At 43.7% G+C, this 16,330-nt stretch overlaps 1 protein-coding gene across 2 annotated transcripts in view; it reads right to left on the minus strand.

Annotated features, from left to right (window-relative positions):
* Positions 1 to 16,330, minus strand: part of SLC12A1 (solute carrier family 12 member 1) — a 71,290-nt gene that overhangs the window by 53,701 nt on the left and 1,259 nt on the right. Inside the window, exons 2-8 of one of the 2 annotated variants that reach the window (XM_053273213.1) lie at positions 14,715 to 15,280; positions 13,645 to 13,770; positions 12,012 to 12,087; positions 4,970 to 5,065; positions 4,154 to 4,249; positions 1,508 to 1,647; positions 977 to 1,087 (exon numbers count right to left, since the gene is read on the minus strand). In XM_053273213.1, coding sequence (XP_053129188.1) covers positions 977 to 1,087; positions 1,508 to 1,647; positions 4,154 to 4,249; positions 4,970 to 5,065; positions 12,012 to 12,087; positions 13,645 to 13,770; positions 14,715 to 15,125 — 1,056 coding nt within the window. In that variant the 5' untranslated portion in view covers positions 15,126 to 15,280. The remainder of the gene's footprint in view (positions 1 to 976; positions 1,088 to 1,507; positions 1,648 to 4,153; positions 4,250 to 4,969; positions 5,066 to 12,011; positions 12,088 to 13,644; positions 13,771 to 14,714; positions 15,281 to 16,330) is intronic. The other variant, XM_053273214.1, reaches the window with a different exon arrangement.

Raw genomic sequence — 16,330 nt, forward strand, 5'->3', positions numbered from 1 at the left:
AGTGCAGTGTTAGTCTGGCCTAAAATTATCTAAAGTTAGTCTGATCTACAGTAGATCAGATCAAGGCCAAATGGTTGAGCCTCAACTTTCATATAGAAATCGGTATATTTGGGCAGGAGAATTTTTCATCAACCAGGTATGCAAATTACCTTTTCAAGTCTCAGATACAAAACAATGCTTAAAGCAGAGCTGCAAAACTTTGGTCCTTCTGCAGATGTTGGGCTGCTGCTCCCAGCAACTTTGACTATTGTTCACTGTGGTTAGGGATGATGGGAGTTGTAGTCCATAGACAGCCAAAGTACAGCCCTGGCTTATAGGGAAGTTTGTAAGAAACTTTGAAGATTGCTTTTTAATACTCCAGAAGCTTTGCCGTCCCATTTCACAGAAGCGAACGACTGATTAACACTTATTTGTCCCAAGGCTACATCATAGGTATGTATGTAGCAGTGACAGAATTAGAACATGCTTCTTCCAGAAACTTGTCTACTATTCTTCCTTCACCTTTTCTATTCAAGTTTATTTATTTATTTAATACATTTCTATACCGCCCCATACAAAATGTCCCTGGGCAGTTAACAATCTAAAAGCAACTTTTAAAACATTAATATGATTAAATAATTTAAAATACAAATAAAAACTCTAAAACCCAAAGCTTTAAAACTATAAACTAAAAGCCTGGCTGAACAGTTATGTTTTCAGATCCTTCTTAAAAACATTCAGAGAAGGGGAAACTCTAATTTCATTAGGAAGTTCACATTCCTGAGTACAAAACACACACAGACACCATAAAACGTGTGCACATTTTTCTTTCTTCATGTATATTTTCTACCATACCCAAGTAAAAATGAAGTGAAAGTAGATTCCCAAATCCAAGGTTAATCCTTTACGCAGCAAACCTCATTGGCTTCTAGCGGCAGTAAAACGTCCTTTTGTGTATTCATTTTCTCTAAACACTTATTTTAGTTTTATATTTTACCTTTGCTTCCCATTCCATACCAGCCACAGAAATACCCAAAAGAACCACTACTGTTATGGCACCTATTATCCTGATGTCATTGGATTCATCCACCATTATTGCATTACTGCTCTGGAAAAAAAACACAGTGAGAAAGAAACGATTAAGAATATAGTTTCTGCAAGATAGCGCTGGCAACCACATAAAATAGAAGGGAATGACTAAAGATGGATTCTTCACATTCCATGGGTAATGAGCCCTGAGTTTCACATTTCATATGCTGCTCGGGCCTCAGTCGTCAAGGTTATTGGTTGGCTAATTAGAATCCTAATTCCCTTTAGTAATTTTGAAAGTCTTACGGCACTGTAAGAAACATTTCCTGGCAGAAGTGAAATCAAAGCTTATAAATTAGAATTTATGATACATTTAGAGAGTTCTAATTCACAGATAAGGTTGCTACTTAACATCACGATTAGACCTATAACCATAATGCATAAAAAAGTTATTAACCAAGGTCCCCCAGCTTAACCATGTGCAAAGGACCGTACTTACCTTGAGGAGCTCCACAACTGTTTCTGCAAATCCTACAACATACATGGCTACTGCCACAGCATTGGCAAAGGCAAAGATCAGACCAATGGAGCCACCAAACTCAGGTCCTAAACTTCGGGAGATGAGGTAATAAGCTCCACCTGTCAACACAGCAAAGGTGTCCTTTTACACAGATGAAAAGATCAGGCCAAGAGCATGGCCACCACTGGGCGGGGGGGGGGGCAGGCAAATGTCCCTGGGCCGCTGGGGTTGGGGATGCCACGTTGCCCACTCTCCCAGGGCGCCCTCTTGTCCTCCTCCCACACCCAGCCAGCAAGCAAAGCCCTCGTTGGCTGGGAGCAGCCAGTACAGAGCGAGGGAGAGGACAAGCACCAAGCTGGTCCTTTGCTTGCCAGCTGGGAAGGAGCAGGAGAGGGGCAACACGCCCCCTCCTTCGGGGTACAGGCCACACCCCCTGCACCTGACATCAGATGCAGGGGGTGTGGCCAGTGTGTGGGCACAGTGGTGAGGGGAGGAGCCACCGGCTGGAGCCTGTCTCTGGGCTGCTGGCAAGCTCCCTATGCCCCTGGGCCAAGACAGCTTGCTGGCCCAAGCAGCTGCAACATGTGATCCAAGAGGGACCAGTGTTCCCTCTAACAGCAATTCCCAGATGCTGTTGACTACAACTCCCATAACCCCCTGCCAAAGGCCACTGCAGCTGGGGCTGCTGGGAGTTGTAGTGAACAGCATCTGAGAATCCCTGCTAGAGGGAACTCTGAGAGGAACCCCAGATTCCTTGTAGAGTTGCAGAGTGTGTAACTATGGTGCACCTGTGCATGGGATCACCAGGGGCGGATTAAGGGATAGGCCGAGTAAGCACCTGCCTAAGGGGCAAATTGCCTACCGGCAGCAAATTCTGGCCCAACCCTGACTTACTCCGAAGATCTGGATGTGGGAAGCAGCCTGCAAATAAGCTTAGCCAGTGGGAGGGGCGGCAGTATGCTCCATCCCATCGGCTTCTCCTGGCAGCTGCAGTGGGGAGGGTGGTAGAGGGATGAGGGGAAAGTTCCCCCTTTTAGCAACACTGATGTGCGGGCGATGAGGGAGAGCTCCTTTCAGCTCCCCTCTTCCCTCCAAAATGACTGCACTCCCCATCTGCAGTCGGTTATGGGCCTTTTCTAACAAGTCCTAGGAAACAAGTCCTACAGAACTCTATGGGATGCATTTCCAAATAAGCATACAGGAATCGGCTATAATATCATCTGCTTTCCCCAACCTAATTCAGATCACAGTATCCTGTGAAAACCCAGTTAAACAGCTGCAAAATTCAGCAATTAAAACCACAACTTTCTTGAAACACATAAGAAGAAATGCTAAAGCTGAAGGCAGCATCTTGTGCAAAATTGTGAGCCTTTTGGGTAAAGGTACCCTAGTACACAAAGATCACAGATGCCACTTGTTAGGACCCAGCTGAGATTGAGTGTGGCTATATCTAAATCCAGGGCTTGAAGGATTTGGAGAAGCTGGAAGCCATGGGGAACTGGAGCTGGAAGGACAGCAGGCACAATGTTGGTTGCCTGGGGAAGGACAGGAGGTCAGGTTAGTATTGCTAATATTTATACAAGGAGGTAATCCACACAATCAAAAACTGTGTTCTACCCAGGTTTGGGAGCTGTATGTGCTCCCATTTTTCACCTGTGTAGAAGCAGGGTAAGAGGAAAACCTGAGTAGAAGTGATAGTGTGGAAGCAAGGTAGGAGGAAAAGCTACCCAGGTTTCCCCCCTACCTAGCTTCCACACAACCAAAAATTGGGAGCACACACAGCCCCCATACCTGGGTAGAATGCAGCATTTGATTGTGTGAATGACCTCAAGGTCTGGCCAATTCAGAGGCTGCATTTGCAGGGACAGGCATTACACACTCCTCTCACACACTTAAAGCATGTACTTGAAATTATCTCGCCTCCATTAGCTATTCTATCTTCTTTTCTTTTCTCTGGGCTAAACTAATCGTTTAACATTTAGGGCAGGTTCACACATGACACGGAACCTCCTTGCAAAGTCGATAACCAACTTGCCCGTGACTGTCTGAACTCATGCCAGAGCAGGAACCTGAGGTTCACTCGGGGCTTCAAACCAAGATGTACAACCAAGATTTGAAGTTGGCTTGACAAGCCAAGCTCTGCTCCCACTGAGGTGTGTATTATGTCTGAATCTATGCTCTTCGTGAACCTCTGATTTATTCCAAGTGAGCCCTTTGCGATCAGGACCAATGGCTGCGAAATGGTGCAAGGCAAGCAGCAATAGCATCCAGGGCCTCACTGGGAGGCCTGGCCAGGTAGCATGACTCTGGCTCAACTTGGCTACTTCCAACAGACTGGGATATGCGATCCATCATCTGTAGTGCCAGCTTCAGGTCCCCTCCATATCTCAGGCTGGGGGTGGAGCCTGAGGTTCCGCATTATGTGTGAATCCACCCTTAATGTTAATCCTGCCTTCTAAGATGGGTGCCTCCTCCTCTTCCTCCCACCCAAGTCATCTCCCATGGCTTGGAGCAGTCCTTGTTATAATGTACCTTTGGTTTTACAAATTTGTTTTATCTGGGTCAGGACAGTTATCATTTTGCACAGACATGTGTATTCTCCGTTCAGACAAGTAATTTACTCACCGCCTCTTACCACTCCATTTGTACATATGGCAGACATGGAAATACATGTTAAAGCTGTAACTACCACACTCAGGAAAATAACTACGATTCCAAGACCTGAAAAAATCCCAAAACAAATGTTTGACCCAGATACCTTGACCAGATCATTAGTGCTAAAATCCTCTAAGAAGAATCCATCATCATGCATGGAGGAGAACACAGGCTGACTGGATCTGTAAATACTTGCTGTTAAGATAAAGAAAATACCTGGACGGCCCTGGGCACATCAGTGATGCACTCCATAACTAACTGCCCGTGTCCTCCGAAGACTTGATAACCAAAATTTTGTATAGATAAGTATTAATAAAGTGAGAAACAAGTTAATGCATCCCATGGCTTTCAGTAGCCCTCAAACGTTTAAGAGCAGAAGGATGAAGTTCTTAGTATCCAATCCAGTCAAGGAAGCACCATCTGCAATGTTCTGAATAGGGTTAATTTTTGTTATTAAATAGTAAAAGAACAGAAGAACCTTCAAAAGGGAGTTGATTCCATTTCTCCATCACTCTCAGATAGGACCAGCTGAACTTCATGAGCTGAACTGGACATTGTGATTCACAAGAAGGGGATGTATCAACTATAAATAACTAATACTGTTGATTTTATCAGCTCACAAGGACTCACCTTCTGATTTCCTTTTTGGTCTACAGTCCACTGTCTATGCTGTATTTTAGGGTAATGAACCCATGACTTTTCTAATAATAAGAAAATAAAGAGGAGTCTATATATGAATGAGAGATCACTGGGGCGGGTGGAGGGAAAGCATCCTAAATATTTTACCTCCGCGGACAAAACCATTAGTTGCTATTGCAGAAGTTGATAAGCCAGTAATGGAGGTGACCATAGTGGCAAGGAGGATTATGATAACTCCAAGACCTGTCAGCAATGAAAAGATAAAACATGTAATGTGGTCCATAGTTCTCCAAAACCGTTCTCTACATTTGCATTTCAAACTGGAATCCAGGCTCTCTCTTAGAAGTGGCACTATTGCTATATGAATCCCTTTCCTCTCCCTTTTCCTCATCATACCTGTGAGAGGCAGACTCTAAGCCCTTGCGAGGGACAATGATCAGGTCTCCTTAATGGTCTATATAGCATCTTGCTGTTAAATAACTGTATTGTTACAGAAAGTAGCAGCAATCAAAAGCAAAATATGTGTTTCTGCAGTTGTTCATGTCCATCCATAGGGACATAGGAAGCTGCCATATACCAAGCCAGACCATTGGTCCATCTAGCTCAGTACTGTACACAGACTGGCAACCGCTTCTCCAAGGCTGCAGGCAGGAGTATCTCTCAGCTCTATCTTGGAGTTGCTGCCAGGGAGGGAACCTGGAACCTTCTGCAGACAAGCATGTCGGTGCTCTTCCCAGAGCAGCCCCATCCCCTAAGGGGAATATTCTACAGTGCTCACATGTAGTCTCCCATTCAAATGCAAACCAGGGCAGACCCTGCTTAGCAAAGCGTACAAGTCATGCTTGCAACCACAAGAACAGCTCTCCTCCATTGCCCTTCCCATTCCTTCCCTCTTTTCATTATCTCCTTTTCCGTTTGTTACCTCCTCTACTATCAGCATTTAGGCTGTATGCTCCTTACAGACCTGTATTTTTCTCAGTTACTCTGTAAAGTGACATGTTCATTAATGACACTGTAATAGTAATAGTAATTTTGTAACGTAGCCATTTCTCCCTAGTGGAACTATCTTGCTTCTAAACAAGAGAGGTCATTCAAAAGTAGCATGGAAAGTGATACACAGGTCAGATACACAGATAAGAAAAGGTTATATGCTTCCCCACCTTTTTTCTATGTGTAATAAGTGAATAGGGTCCGCATGAGCAGCCCCCTCCCAGTGGCTTCCTCCCCATGTATCTCTGGTTGTTTTTTCCCCCTGGTGCCACCACTGATATGTGGACATGGTAAGGTGGTTGTTCATAAAACCAATGTGCATTAACTCAAGATGCACGATCCATTTTCAAGGCCCAGTGCATAACTGACTCACTTGCAAGGAAGGAATGCTTCCTAAGAATGGTAATAAGTTACTAAACTGCCCTGTTAAAAAAACCCAACAACTAATTTTGGAACTGATAATTCCTCTGCTAACTGAGCAAAGAGGCACCTTTTAAAAGTGGTGATTCTCTTTATTGAGCAGGGGGAGAGCAACTGGCCCTATCCATCCCCAGCACAGCATCCCTCCAGTGGCTGTGGCTGTTGTCTATCTTATGTTTCTTATGTTTCTTTTTAAGACTGTGAACCCTTTGGTGACAGAGGGCCATTAAAACAAATATTTATATCTATGTAAACCACTTTGGGAACTTTTTGTTGAAAAGTGATATATAAATATTCACTGTCGTTGTCATATAATGTAATTTGGACCTACGTGCATCGGATTTTACATATTTCCACTATTCAACTGTGTTCACCCACTGATATCTATGTGCGGCAAGAAAAATATGCTTGGAGGAGAGTTCACACGATCATAATTAGGGTAGGAGAAGCCTCCTATCCTAACCCTACCCTAATTTGGGAGTTGTTGATGCTCCTATTTGCAGATCATCTGTCAGTTAAAATCAAAGTTGGAGGCTCGACCTCTGTCCATGCTAAGCAGCAGCTGGGGTAGAGGGCTTGAATGAATGAATGAATGAATGAATGAATGAATGAATATCTGTTATTATTATTGTTGTTGCTGTTGTTGCTGTTATGATCATAGAGCAGACATCGAAACAAATCAAAAATACAGCATTCAGATAAGAGTTCTATAATATAGTACACCAACAGAGTGACCATTTTATGGCAGCATCTAAGAAATAGAAATTAATTGTTGGCAGATCTTAACAGTGGCCACACAGAATTTAGCAACTTCGTAATAAGAAGATTTCTTATCTGCAAGAAAAAGTGTGTCATAAAGTTCATCTGTTCGGCCGGGGTAATGTAATAACAAGGGAGCAATAAGACTACGCCAACTATCATAATAAAAGGAACAACATAGCAACACATGATAGACAGATTCAACCTCCCCTGAACCACAAGGGAAGATCTAGCTGGCCAGGGAAATTCTCAGAAATTTCCTATATAAAACTGCTGCTGGTAAGGCGTCTTGTCTTGCTCTAAGGAACACTCTGTGATGGTTGGGTAGAGAAGGTGACAATAAATAACGGGTGGGTTCTTGGCTAAAATCACCAAGGCACCTACTTATGGTCTGCAAGACCAGAAGGCTTTGCATCCTACTTCATTCAGCAGCTGGATACAGCTGCTGGTCAGAGGAAGATCTCCAGCCTAGCTGCTGATTAGCACATGACCACGGATGGCACTGCCGACCTTGTTTGTAACTTACAGGCCGCTGGCAAACAGGAGCGTGCATAGCTCCTGGATTACGTTAGAGCAGGCCTGCTCAATTTAGGCCCCCCAGCTGTTTTTGGACTACAACTCCCATAATCCCCAGACACAGTGGCCAATAGCCAGGGATTACAGGAGCTGTAGGCCAACATCTGCAGGTGTGCCAAAATTGAGCAGCTCTGGGTTAGAGGCTTCTCCTGCCCTAATTAAGATCGTGTGGACTGCCCTGGAGTGTGGGGCAGAGTGGCACAATCTTGCTGGCCCATGGGGCAGTCAGCGGGGAAGGTAGGAGAGGGTCTCATCTGAAGTTTGATGACAAACAACTGATTATTTTAGAAGTAACTGTGAAAACCAGAACCATTGTAACCACTCTTGTTACACAATAATACCAAGCTCTGATTAAAGTTTAGATTAAATCCCCAGTTGTAAGGACATTAAATAACATTAAAATGAATGGCTCTTGCCTATGGCTATTTTCACACCTCGGAACAAAGTAATGCTTCTTGATAATGGCAATAAGTTACTAAACTGCTCTTTTTAAAAAAAACAGAAAGAAGCTAATTTTGCATGAAACCCTAGAGCAAAATCTTGGCAGTGTTAAGATGCAGAGTTTTCATGGGAAGGCATAAACGTATATGTGCTTCCAGCTGCAAGGCCTTATTTGGTATGCATCATAAAACCTGCAAGCACCCTTTTGTTGGGCACGGTGCCAGGGAGTGCTAACATGTTATGCTGTGTAGACAGGCAATTCCACCCCCACCTTCATTTAGTTAAGCAACTTTCCTGTCCATTCACTCTTATACAAGGCAAAAGTTATGTTAAAGTTTTAATGTCTGTACACACAGAGATTTCCCAAAAAATCCAGAGGCAAACACAGAAATGGTTTCTCAGACAAAAGGCCCTTGAAGTATGCTGAAAAGGAATGCCTGAGATTAAAATGGGGATTTTTGGAAGTACAGTATACTTTCCATATTGGATCGGGTTTTTGTCTTGTCCCTTATAGGAAGGTTAGGCACCTAGGAAACTGCCTTAGACCAAGTCAGACCATTGGTCCATCAAGCTCAGTATTGTCTACAACAGAAGTAGGCAATGAGGCGCTTCACACAATTAGTGTGAAGCACTGGGAGGGTTTAGTGTGGTCTCCCCACACACGAACAGAGCACTCGCCCTGGGTGGTCGGATCGGCCGCCCACATGACTATCGGCTCCATCACAGACGGGGTAGGGGTGGTGGGGATCGGGGGCCGCCAAGCCCACGGATGTCCCAGCATGCCCCATGCGAGTGCATGGGGCATGCTGAGGAGACCCCTGAGGCCGGGAGGCTTGATGGAGCTGCCCTGTTGGGGGTCTCCTCGCGAGTTGCCATGGCGTGGATGTGCCACAGCATCTCATGACCCGGAAACCTGGGTTAGCGGAGCGCTCAGAAGACAAGTCGGAAGACAAGTCGGAAGACAAAGCCCAATTTGCATGTGGAGTGCTTCCAAGGATCTCGAATGGACTTCGGGGTAAGTTTGGCTGGTGCGTAAACTCACACAGTCTTCCGAAACAGATTCGTGGAAACAGCCCTGTGTGGAAACGCTCCTGGAGATGCCACTGACTATGAGCCCATCCCCTAAGGGGAATAGTTCACAGCAGACAGCACTCACATGTAGACTCTGCTTAGCAAAGGGGACCATTTATGTTTGCAATTGCTACCGCAGGGTTTGAACTCTGGCATGCCCAGAGGGCTGACGTCAGGGCTGCTGAAGATCCAGAGCTGTCAGAAGTGCACTCTGCTGATGCCGGAGACCACCTCTGTGCCCGTAGCTTTCAAGAGATGGAGGCGGAGCAACTCTCTTGGAGCCAACCTAGGCAGGAGGAAGCTCATAGAAGGCAGTGTGCTTGCCAAGGGCCCCCTGAAGCCTGCCCTGAGTTCAGGTTGTTTTTAAAATGAGAGTGCCAAGCTGCACAGATCATAATGCCCCTCTGTGCATGCCATAAAGTCTCTGTAAACCCCACCAGGGCACGTTCCAGACTAGATCCTACAACGGGGTCAGGGCGTATCTCGGAAGTGTGCTTCCACACTTCTTGCATCGTGACACCGCAGTCCCTATGCGAGCATCACGGTACCGTTCACATTTCCAATGCCTTAATCGCGGCAATATAGAGCTAGGACATCGTATATCCGGTATAAGAACATTGCTGTTTTTTTCTGGTTGTTAGTTGCTGCGAGACTGCTGCCCCTGCTGTTGACATTCTGAATGCGACTTGCCTGAACGGAGGCATTTTGCTGATGATGAGCAGCTAGTCTGGAAAGTGCCCAGTCCTGATTGCATTTGCAGAGTATTGTGGGCTGTGTGCAAGTCTACAAGAAATGGCATAAATCCCCACCATTTGTTGTACACTCTTTCGACAGTTATACTTACCTGAGCCTCTGGTTATGTGCTACATCTCTGAACCAAGAATCGGGGGAGCTCATGTGCAGATACGCTCTCCGAACCTGAAGTCCCAGCTGTGCATTCATTGGCCATGATCCTGACACTCATACACACCACTTGTGTGTTTACAGCTGTTAGGACATTCTGGGGGAGGAAAACGTGTAGAGCCCTCCCAGGCGTTGCCATTCCTCAGGAGCTCACACTAAATCTTGCACCCAAACCTTCTGGAACTTATGTGCACTTTCTGCTCTCCAAAGGAGAAAGCAGAAGTTCTCACAACCCTAAACAGGGTCGGAGGAGCGCCCAGCCAGGGTAGGGGAGCTTTGTGTGCTCCTGATCAGCAGTCGTGTGTTTGCAAAGATCAAGGTAGGAGGAGGGGAGAGTGATCGGGTGGGCGGCAGGAGCTGGGTAGGATGGGCACGACCAACACACATTTTGTTCCCCAGCATTTTTTCGAGGGTGGGCCAACCGCCATCCTACTAGATGATATTGAAAATGTACTCTGAGTCATTTTGAGACAGTAGTTTATTATTAATTTTAAACTAGAAGTGTAGCAAGGCTATGACATAGGCTCTTTCCCCTCTCTGAACACAAAACTCAGCTTTCAGTGACAGGAGACAAGTTGAAGTGTACCCTATGTCGGCTCCTTGTGCTATTTCCTGTGATGGTTGGCCCCAAAATGGGCTCATGCAGATATGCTCTAGACAGCAGGGAATGTCACACACGCTAAGTCTGTTCACACAGTTTTTAATGGGGTAGAACAAGCATCCTACTAAGCTTTGGGAGCTGTGTGGATTATTTTCAGCTAGTGAAAATGCAGGTAGAAGGAAGAGAGAGTGATCATCTGTGAGAGAGGAGCCTAGTCAGACGGCTTTTCCTCCTACCTTATTAAAATGCTGGGTACAACAACAAATATTTATATACAGCTTTTTAACAAAAGTGTCCAAAGCAGTTTACATAGAGAAGTAACAAACAAACAAAATAAGATGTCCCCCTGTCCCCAAAGGGCTCACAATAAAAAAAGAAACATAAGATAGACACCAGCAACAGTCACTGTAGGTACTGTGCTGGAGGTGGAGAGGACCAGTTGCTCTCCCCCTGCTAAACAAAGAGAATGACCATGTTTTAAAAGGTGCCTCTTTGCCTAGTTAGCGGGGGTTAAAGGCTGGGTAGGATGCAATCCCATCTCACAGACGATCACTCCCTGCTCCTCATACCTAGGTTTTCACTAGCCACAACCAAAAATCATTTATTATTTTCATTCATTCATTCTTTCTTTCTTTCTTTCTCTATGTAAACTGCTTTGGAAGTGTTGGTTGAAAAGCGGTATATAAATATTTGTAGTTGTAGTAGTGTAATAGGAGCACACACAGTTGCTGGGTGGGACACATACCCTACCCTATGAATTATTGTGTGAGCTGGATTACTGATTATGGTTCTGGAATCCCAGATTTCTGTTAAATCCAGTAGAAAAAACCCATTGTTATATTTATTTACTTTTGTTGTCATATCTGCTTCTTAGCAATGTTTTATAAGTTCCCCTGTTCTGGCCATTTTGAAATGTATTGCTTTACCTTTCTCCATCTCTGCATAGAGAAACAGACTTTATTTAATCAATAGCAATCTGGTTCTTGTGTTAATGTATTAAATTGAAGCTCAGTGCAAAAATCTGATATACCTTCCACAATGCAATACAAAACAGCTCTTCACACGAGCAGTCCTGGGATCAGTGCTGGGATCAGGGCCGATCCCAGTGCTACCCTGCCGGGTAGCCCAAAGACCAGGAACCAGCACTGCTGGGATGCTTAAGACCATCCATTTCAATGGCACTAAATCACACTTATGTGTGTGCTGGATTTCAGCTACGCTAAGTGGTAATTTTCTCTAACAGTCTGGAAAATTCCAGTATTGGTTGGGTTAACTTTGCCTTTGGATATTGCAAAATAATGCTCTGGAAAGTAAGAATATGTACCACATGCCAATTCACACTTCAGTTTAAATATTAATAGTGTTCGTGGAAAGTTTTCTCCTATTTCTCCTTCGTAAGTTAAAAACCGATACTTTAACAATACATACCAATTCCAGCTTGACCTACGATCCAGGAAAGTCGAATGAAGAGCATCACACCCCAGATATTCAGCATGCATCTCACCTAAACATTAAACAAAGACAGTTGCATTACCATGTTGCTGCAGAATCCAAGAGGCATTTGTTTTTCATTTAAAATGACTGGCCTAAAATGTGTGACAGGCCATAACAGTACAAAATGACAATGTCTGGAACAAAATGAAATAATAGCTTAAAATGTTGATGGCCCCACAGCAGCTATCAGTACATTTGCAAAATGGCTATAGAAGCACAACACTGCGACATCTGACAAAAGAATAAAAAAACAAGACATACTATTCAAGTACTATTCAAGTTCCCCTGCTAACTGAACAAAAAAGGCACCTTTTTAAAGTGGTGATTCTCTTTATTTAGCAGAGAAAGAGCAACTGGCCCAATCCATCCCCTGTACAACATCCCTCCAGTGGCTGTTGCTGGTGTCTATCTCATGTTTCTTTTTTAAGATTGTGAGCCCTTTGGGGACAGGGACCCATTCAATTTATTTATTTATATCTATGTAAACTGCTTAGGGAAACTTTGTTGGAAAGCGGTATATAAATATTCATCATCTTTGTCATCTTTGTCTACTAATCCAAACCTCCTCTATTGTATATATATATATGCAAAAATAAAAAATGTGATATACTTATTGCAGAAAGTCAACTCCAGTACAAGCAACTGCATAGTTTTCTTTATTTAAAAAGTGACTGTTGCACATAAAAGGCTTATTCACATGGTTAAGTGGGCACCTCCCCAGCTTTGGGAGCTGTGTGTGCTCTCGATTTTCTATCATGTGTAAGTGAAAAGAAAGGTAGGAGGAGGCAGGGAGTGTGATCATCTGCTGGGTAGAATGGTTTTTCCTACCACAGTTGGGTAGGATCGCTTTTCCTCCTACATCTTTCAGAAGCTGGGGTTGGAATTTGGGTAGGGCAAGGTCATCTTATCCAGATGGGGCTTAGCAGATGATCAAACTGTTGGAGATGGAGTTCCAGTGCATCGACCTTTTGCACCAACTATCCTACTAGGGCCATTGGGGGTAGAGATAGTGATTAAGGGTCTCCCTAACTGTTCTACCTGTCTCTACGCTATGGCCCCTGATCTGACTCTTCCGCACTTCCTGTGCTGAGTCACAATCCTTCATTTCCTGTTGGAGAGAAAATGGAAACATCTCCCTCTCTCCTTACCAATTCATTATGTAGTCCTTTAGATTAGGATTCGGTCTTTCCTATCCAAGTGTACGTAACCAATAAATACTTAGTATTTAGTTCTACAAGAATCTCCATGTGTTTTCTCTAAATAGCTGCAACAACTAAACCACCCTCTGCTACCGACTCTGTAACTGGAGTGTGTGCTCCTCCCTAGTGCTCTGTTGGTTACTACTGGGGGGGAAATTAACAACCCCCAACACAAACTGCCCACTTTGTACCTTGCTTTTTACTCACACACAAGTAAAAATTGGGAGCACACACAGCTCCTGAAAATGGGTAGGACACTTGCCCTACCCACTTAACAGTCATGTGAACAAGCTTAGTGTGTCATCTTTTAAAATAGTGGAGCACAATTTCATTGTGTGTATATTTCCAAAAAGCTGTATTTTGCTTACCAGGACACCCTTCACCCATCCAAATTTCACAAAGCCTCCTTTGGTTTCTTCTTGTTCAGTTTCTTCTCCTGCAGTGCCATCCAAGTTGGTGAATTTGTCAACTGAACCCGAAGTCACTGCAATGTTCTAAAGAATTGCAATAAATAAATAAATAAATAAATAAATAAATAAATAAATAAATATAGTATTGCTGACTTTAGCAATATCAAAGGAACACGTCTGGATTCTGCAGAAATGTAGAAACAGGCCATTGTGGGGATGACCACTGAATTTAGCTTTCTAAGAATGTCATTGCCCATCTTTTTATTTTTATTTTTGTTAAGAACAATCCTTTTAAAAGATTGCCAACATGTTTGATGCCAAAGGAGGGACAGAACAAGATTTTTCAGTCATTGGGACCAGGGGCGTAGCAAGGTTGGAGTGGGCCCAGAGACAAGGTTTTAAAATGCCACCCCCCACACACACACTGAAGCTCAGCTCATGAAGTAAAGAAACCTTAAATGAGGCTGAATAGTGGTAGCAAAAAGCATAGTAAAATGTTCACTAATATATATAACACATGTGCCACAATAGAACATCATCCTAAATTATTTTTTAAAGGTTTTGTAAATTGTGGATGATGCAAGTCATTTAATGGTACTAGAGAAAGTCATGCTGTTAGGGTAGCTCCAGGTCTTAACACTCACATTAGTTTCGCAGGATGAATGATGAAGGAAGCCCAGGCGGGTGTGCGGTTGGGGGAGTAAGTCATGTGACTTGCTTCTGGGGGGGCCCCCAAGGCAGTGAGCCCCCAGACAACTGTCTTCCCTTGCCCTATTATAGTTACGCCCCTGGTTGGGACAAGAACTTCAAGATCATGTATATTCTTTCCTCATCCTCATGATTTAGCAAAGGCAGGAAATATTAAGCAAAATAAGAGAGCATAAATTTATAATTCACAGATCACAGAATTGTGACCCTTATTTTGGGTGCAGAATTTCTTGTCTTGATACAGAATTTCAGGATTCTTTTTACAATTACATCAAAATAACAGAATGTCTGTCTTCTCTTTTCTTTTCTTTTCAACTTACCTTTGCCAATTGTTCATGAATGTCCATCAAGCTCGGTCTGTTAAATTTGGCCCCACGGATGCTGCCAGTGTTTTGGTAATAATCAATTTTAGGCACGACATCCATGGTATTATGACCAAATGTTTTCAGATAATAAGTGTTACTGTGGGTGTCATAGGGGTGAAAGCTGCCATCTGTTTTAGCAGCATCTCCATTTTGAAAGAAATTGTCATACAGCTCTCGATTTCCAGGCCTGTAGCTCACTCGGAGTCTGTTATTGCCCTCATCAGCAAAAGATGTTTCTTCGTAACGTTGAGGGTTGGGATCTCCCTGAGATTGTATTGTATTGTCATGGCTTTCATTGATGACATTGACCTGAAACCTAGTTAGACTTGGATCCAAAAATACGTTTGGAGAATTATTCATTGACATATTTGTGGACGTCTGTTTAATTTATCTTCCTGCTCCTGTGTTGTCAGATCATCAATAGATTACTCTAGTGTTGCCCGAATGATCCTGGTCTCTCATTCAGTAGCACCTTTCCTAGGCATTCTTAAGCGTTCGTCATAAAGTGGCATTGTACGACTCTATCAAAAAACAAAGAAAGAAACGTGTCTTGATTAATTTGCTGCTTTCTTTGCAAACTTTAAGCCAGGTGTCTTATAATGAAGGCTGGTGCAATCTGCACAACCCACTACAATCCATTACTGCAAGGGTGGGAAGTTTGTGCAGGAGTTGCAAGTTGTGCCCCAGAACAACTTGCAATCTTATTGTATTTATTATTTTTCAGATTTTTAATATGTTTGAGATTTCTCCTATGCTTCTCAGCCCATACGGCTCCTGAATAGACTTATAGTTAATTAAAATTACTTCAGGATTAAATAAAATCACCAGCACAAAATCACGAATAGAAACATATAATAAATTTTGTATAGGTATCAATCACACACAAAAAAGCAAAACAAGAAAATTAGATAACAAAACCCAGAAAGAGATCCTGGTTCACACCTCATAAATTGCACCCTGCAGCCCAGGACTGTACAGTTACAGTCCTCCAGCTGTTGTGGAACTACAACTCCCATCATCCCCAGTCACAGTCATCAAGGATGATGGGAGTTGTAGTCCAACTATTACCTACCTACCATCAAAGTCCTACCATCTTGGGTAGATTTCAGATGGTGGCACTGGTGACAGTTGCTCTTCAAAACGGGAGCTACCATACGGAGTCCCTCAGGGCTCCATTCTGTCACCAATACTTTTTAACACCTACATGAAAGGCCTTGCCCCATATGTCCCTAAAGTAAAAGGTAAAGTGTGCCATCGAGTCAATGTCGACTCCTGGCGCCCAGAGAACCCTGTGATTTTCTTTGGTAGAATACAGGAGGGGTTTACCATTGCCTCTTCCCACACAGTATGAAATGATGGCCTTTTAGCACCTTCCTATATCTCTGCTGCCCGATATAGTACCAGCTGGGAATCGAACCGGCAACCTTCTGCTTGTTAATCGAGCATGTCCCTACCCTAACCTTAAGATCTTCTTCGGAGGCCCTCCTCCGGGTGCCCCTGCCAAATGAGGTGAGATGGGTGTCTACCAGGGAGAGGATCTTTTCGGTGGTTGCACCCTGTTTATGGAATAG

Source organism: Hemicordylus capensis, chromosome 10 (assembly GCF_027244095.1).
Source record: "Hemicordylus capensis ecotype Gifberg chromosome 10, rHemCap1.1.pri, whole genome shotgun sequence".
NCBI classification, from domain to species: Eukaryota; Metazoa; Chordata; class Lepidosauria; order Squamata; family Cordylidae; genus Hemicordylus; species Hemicordylus capensis.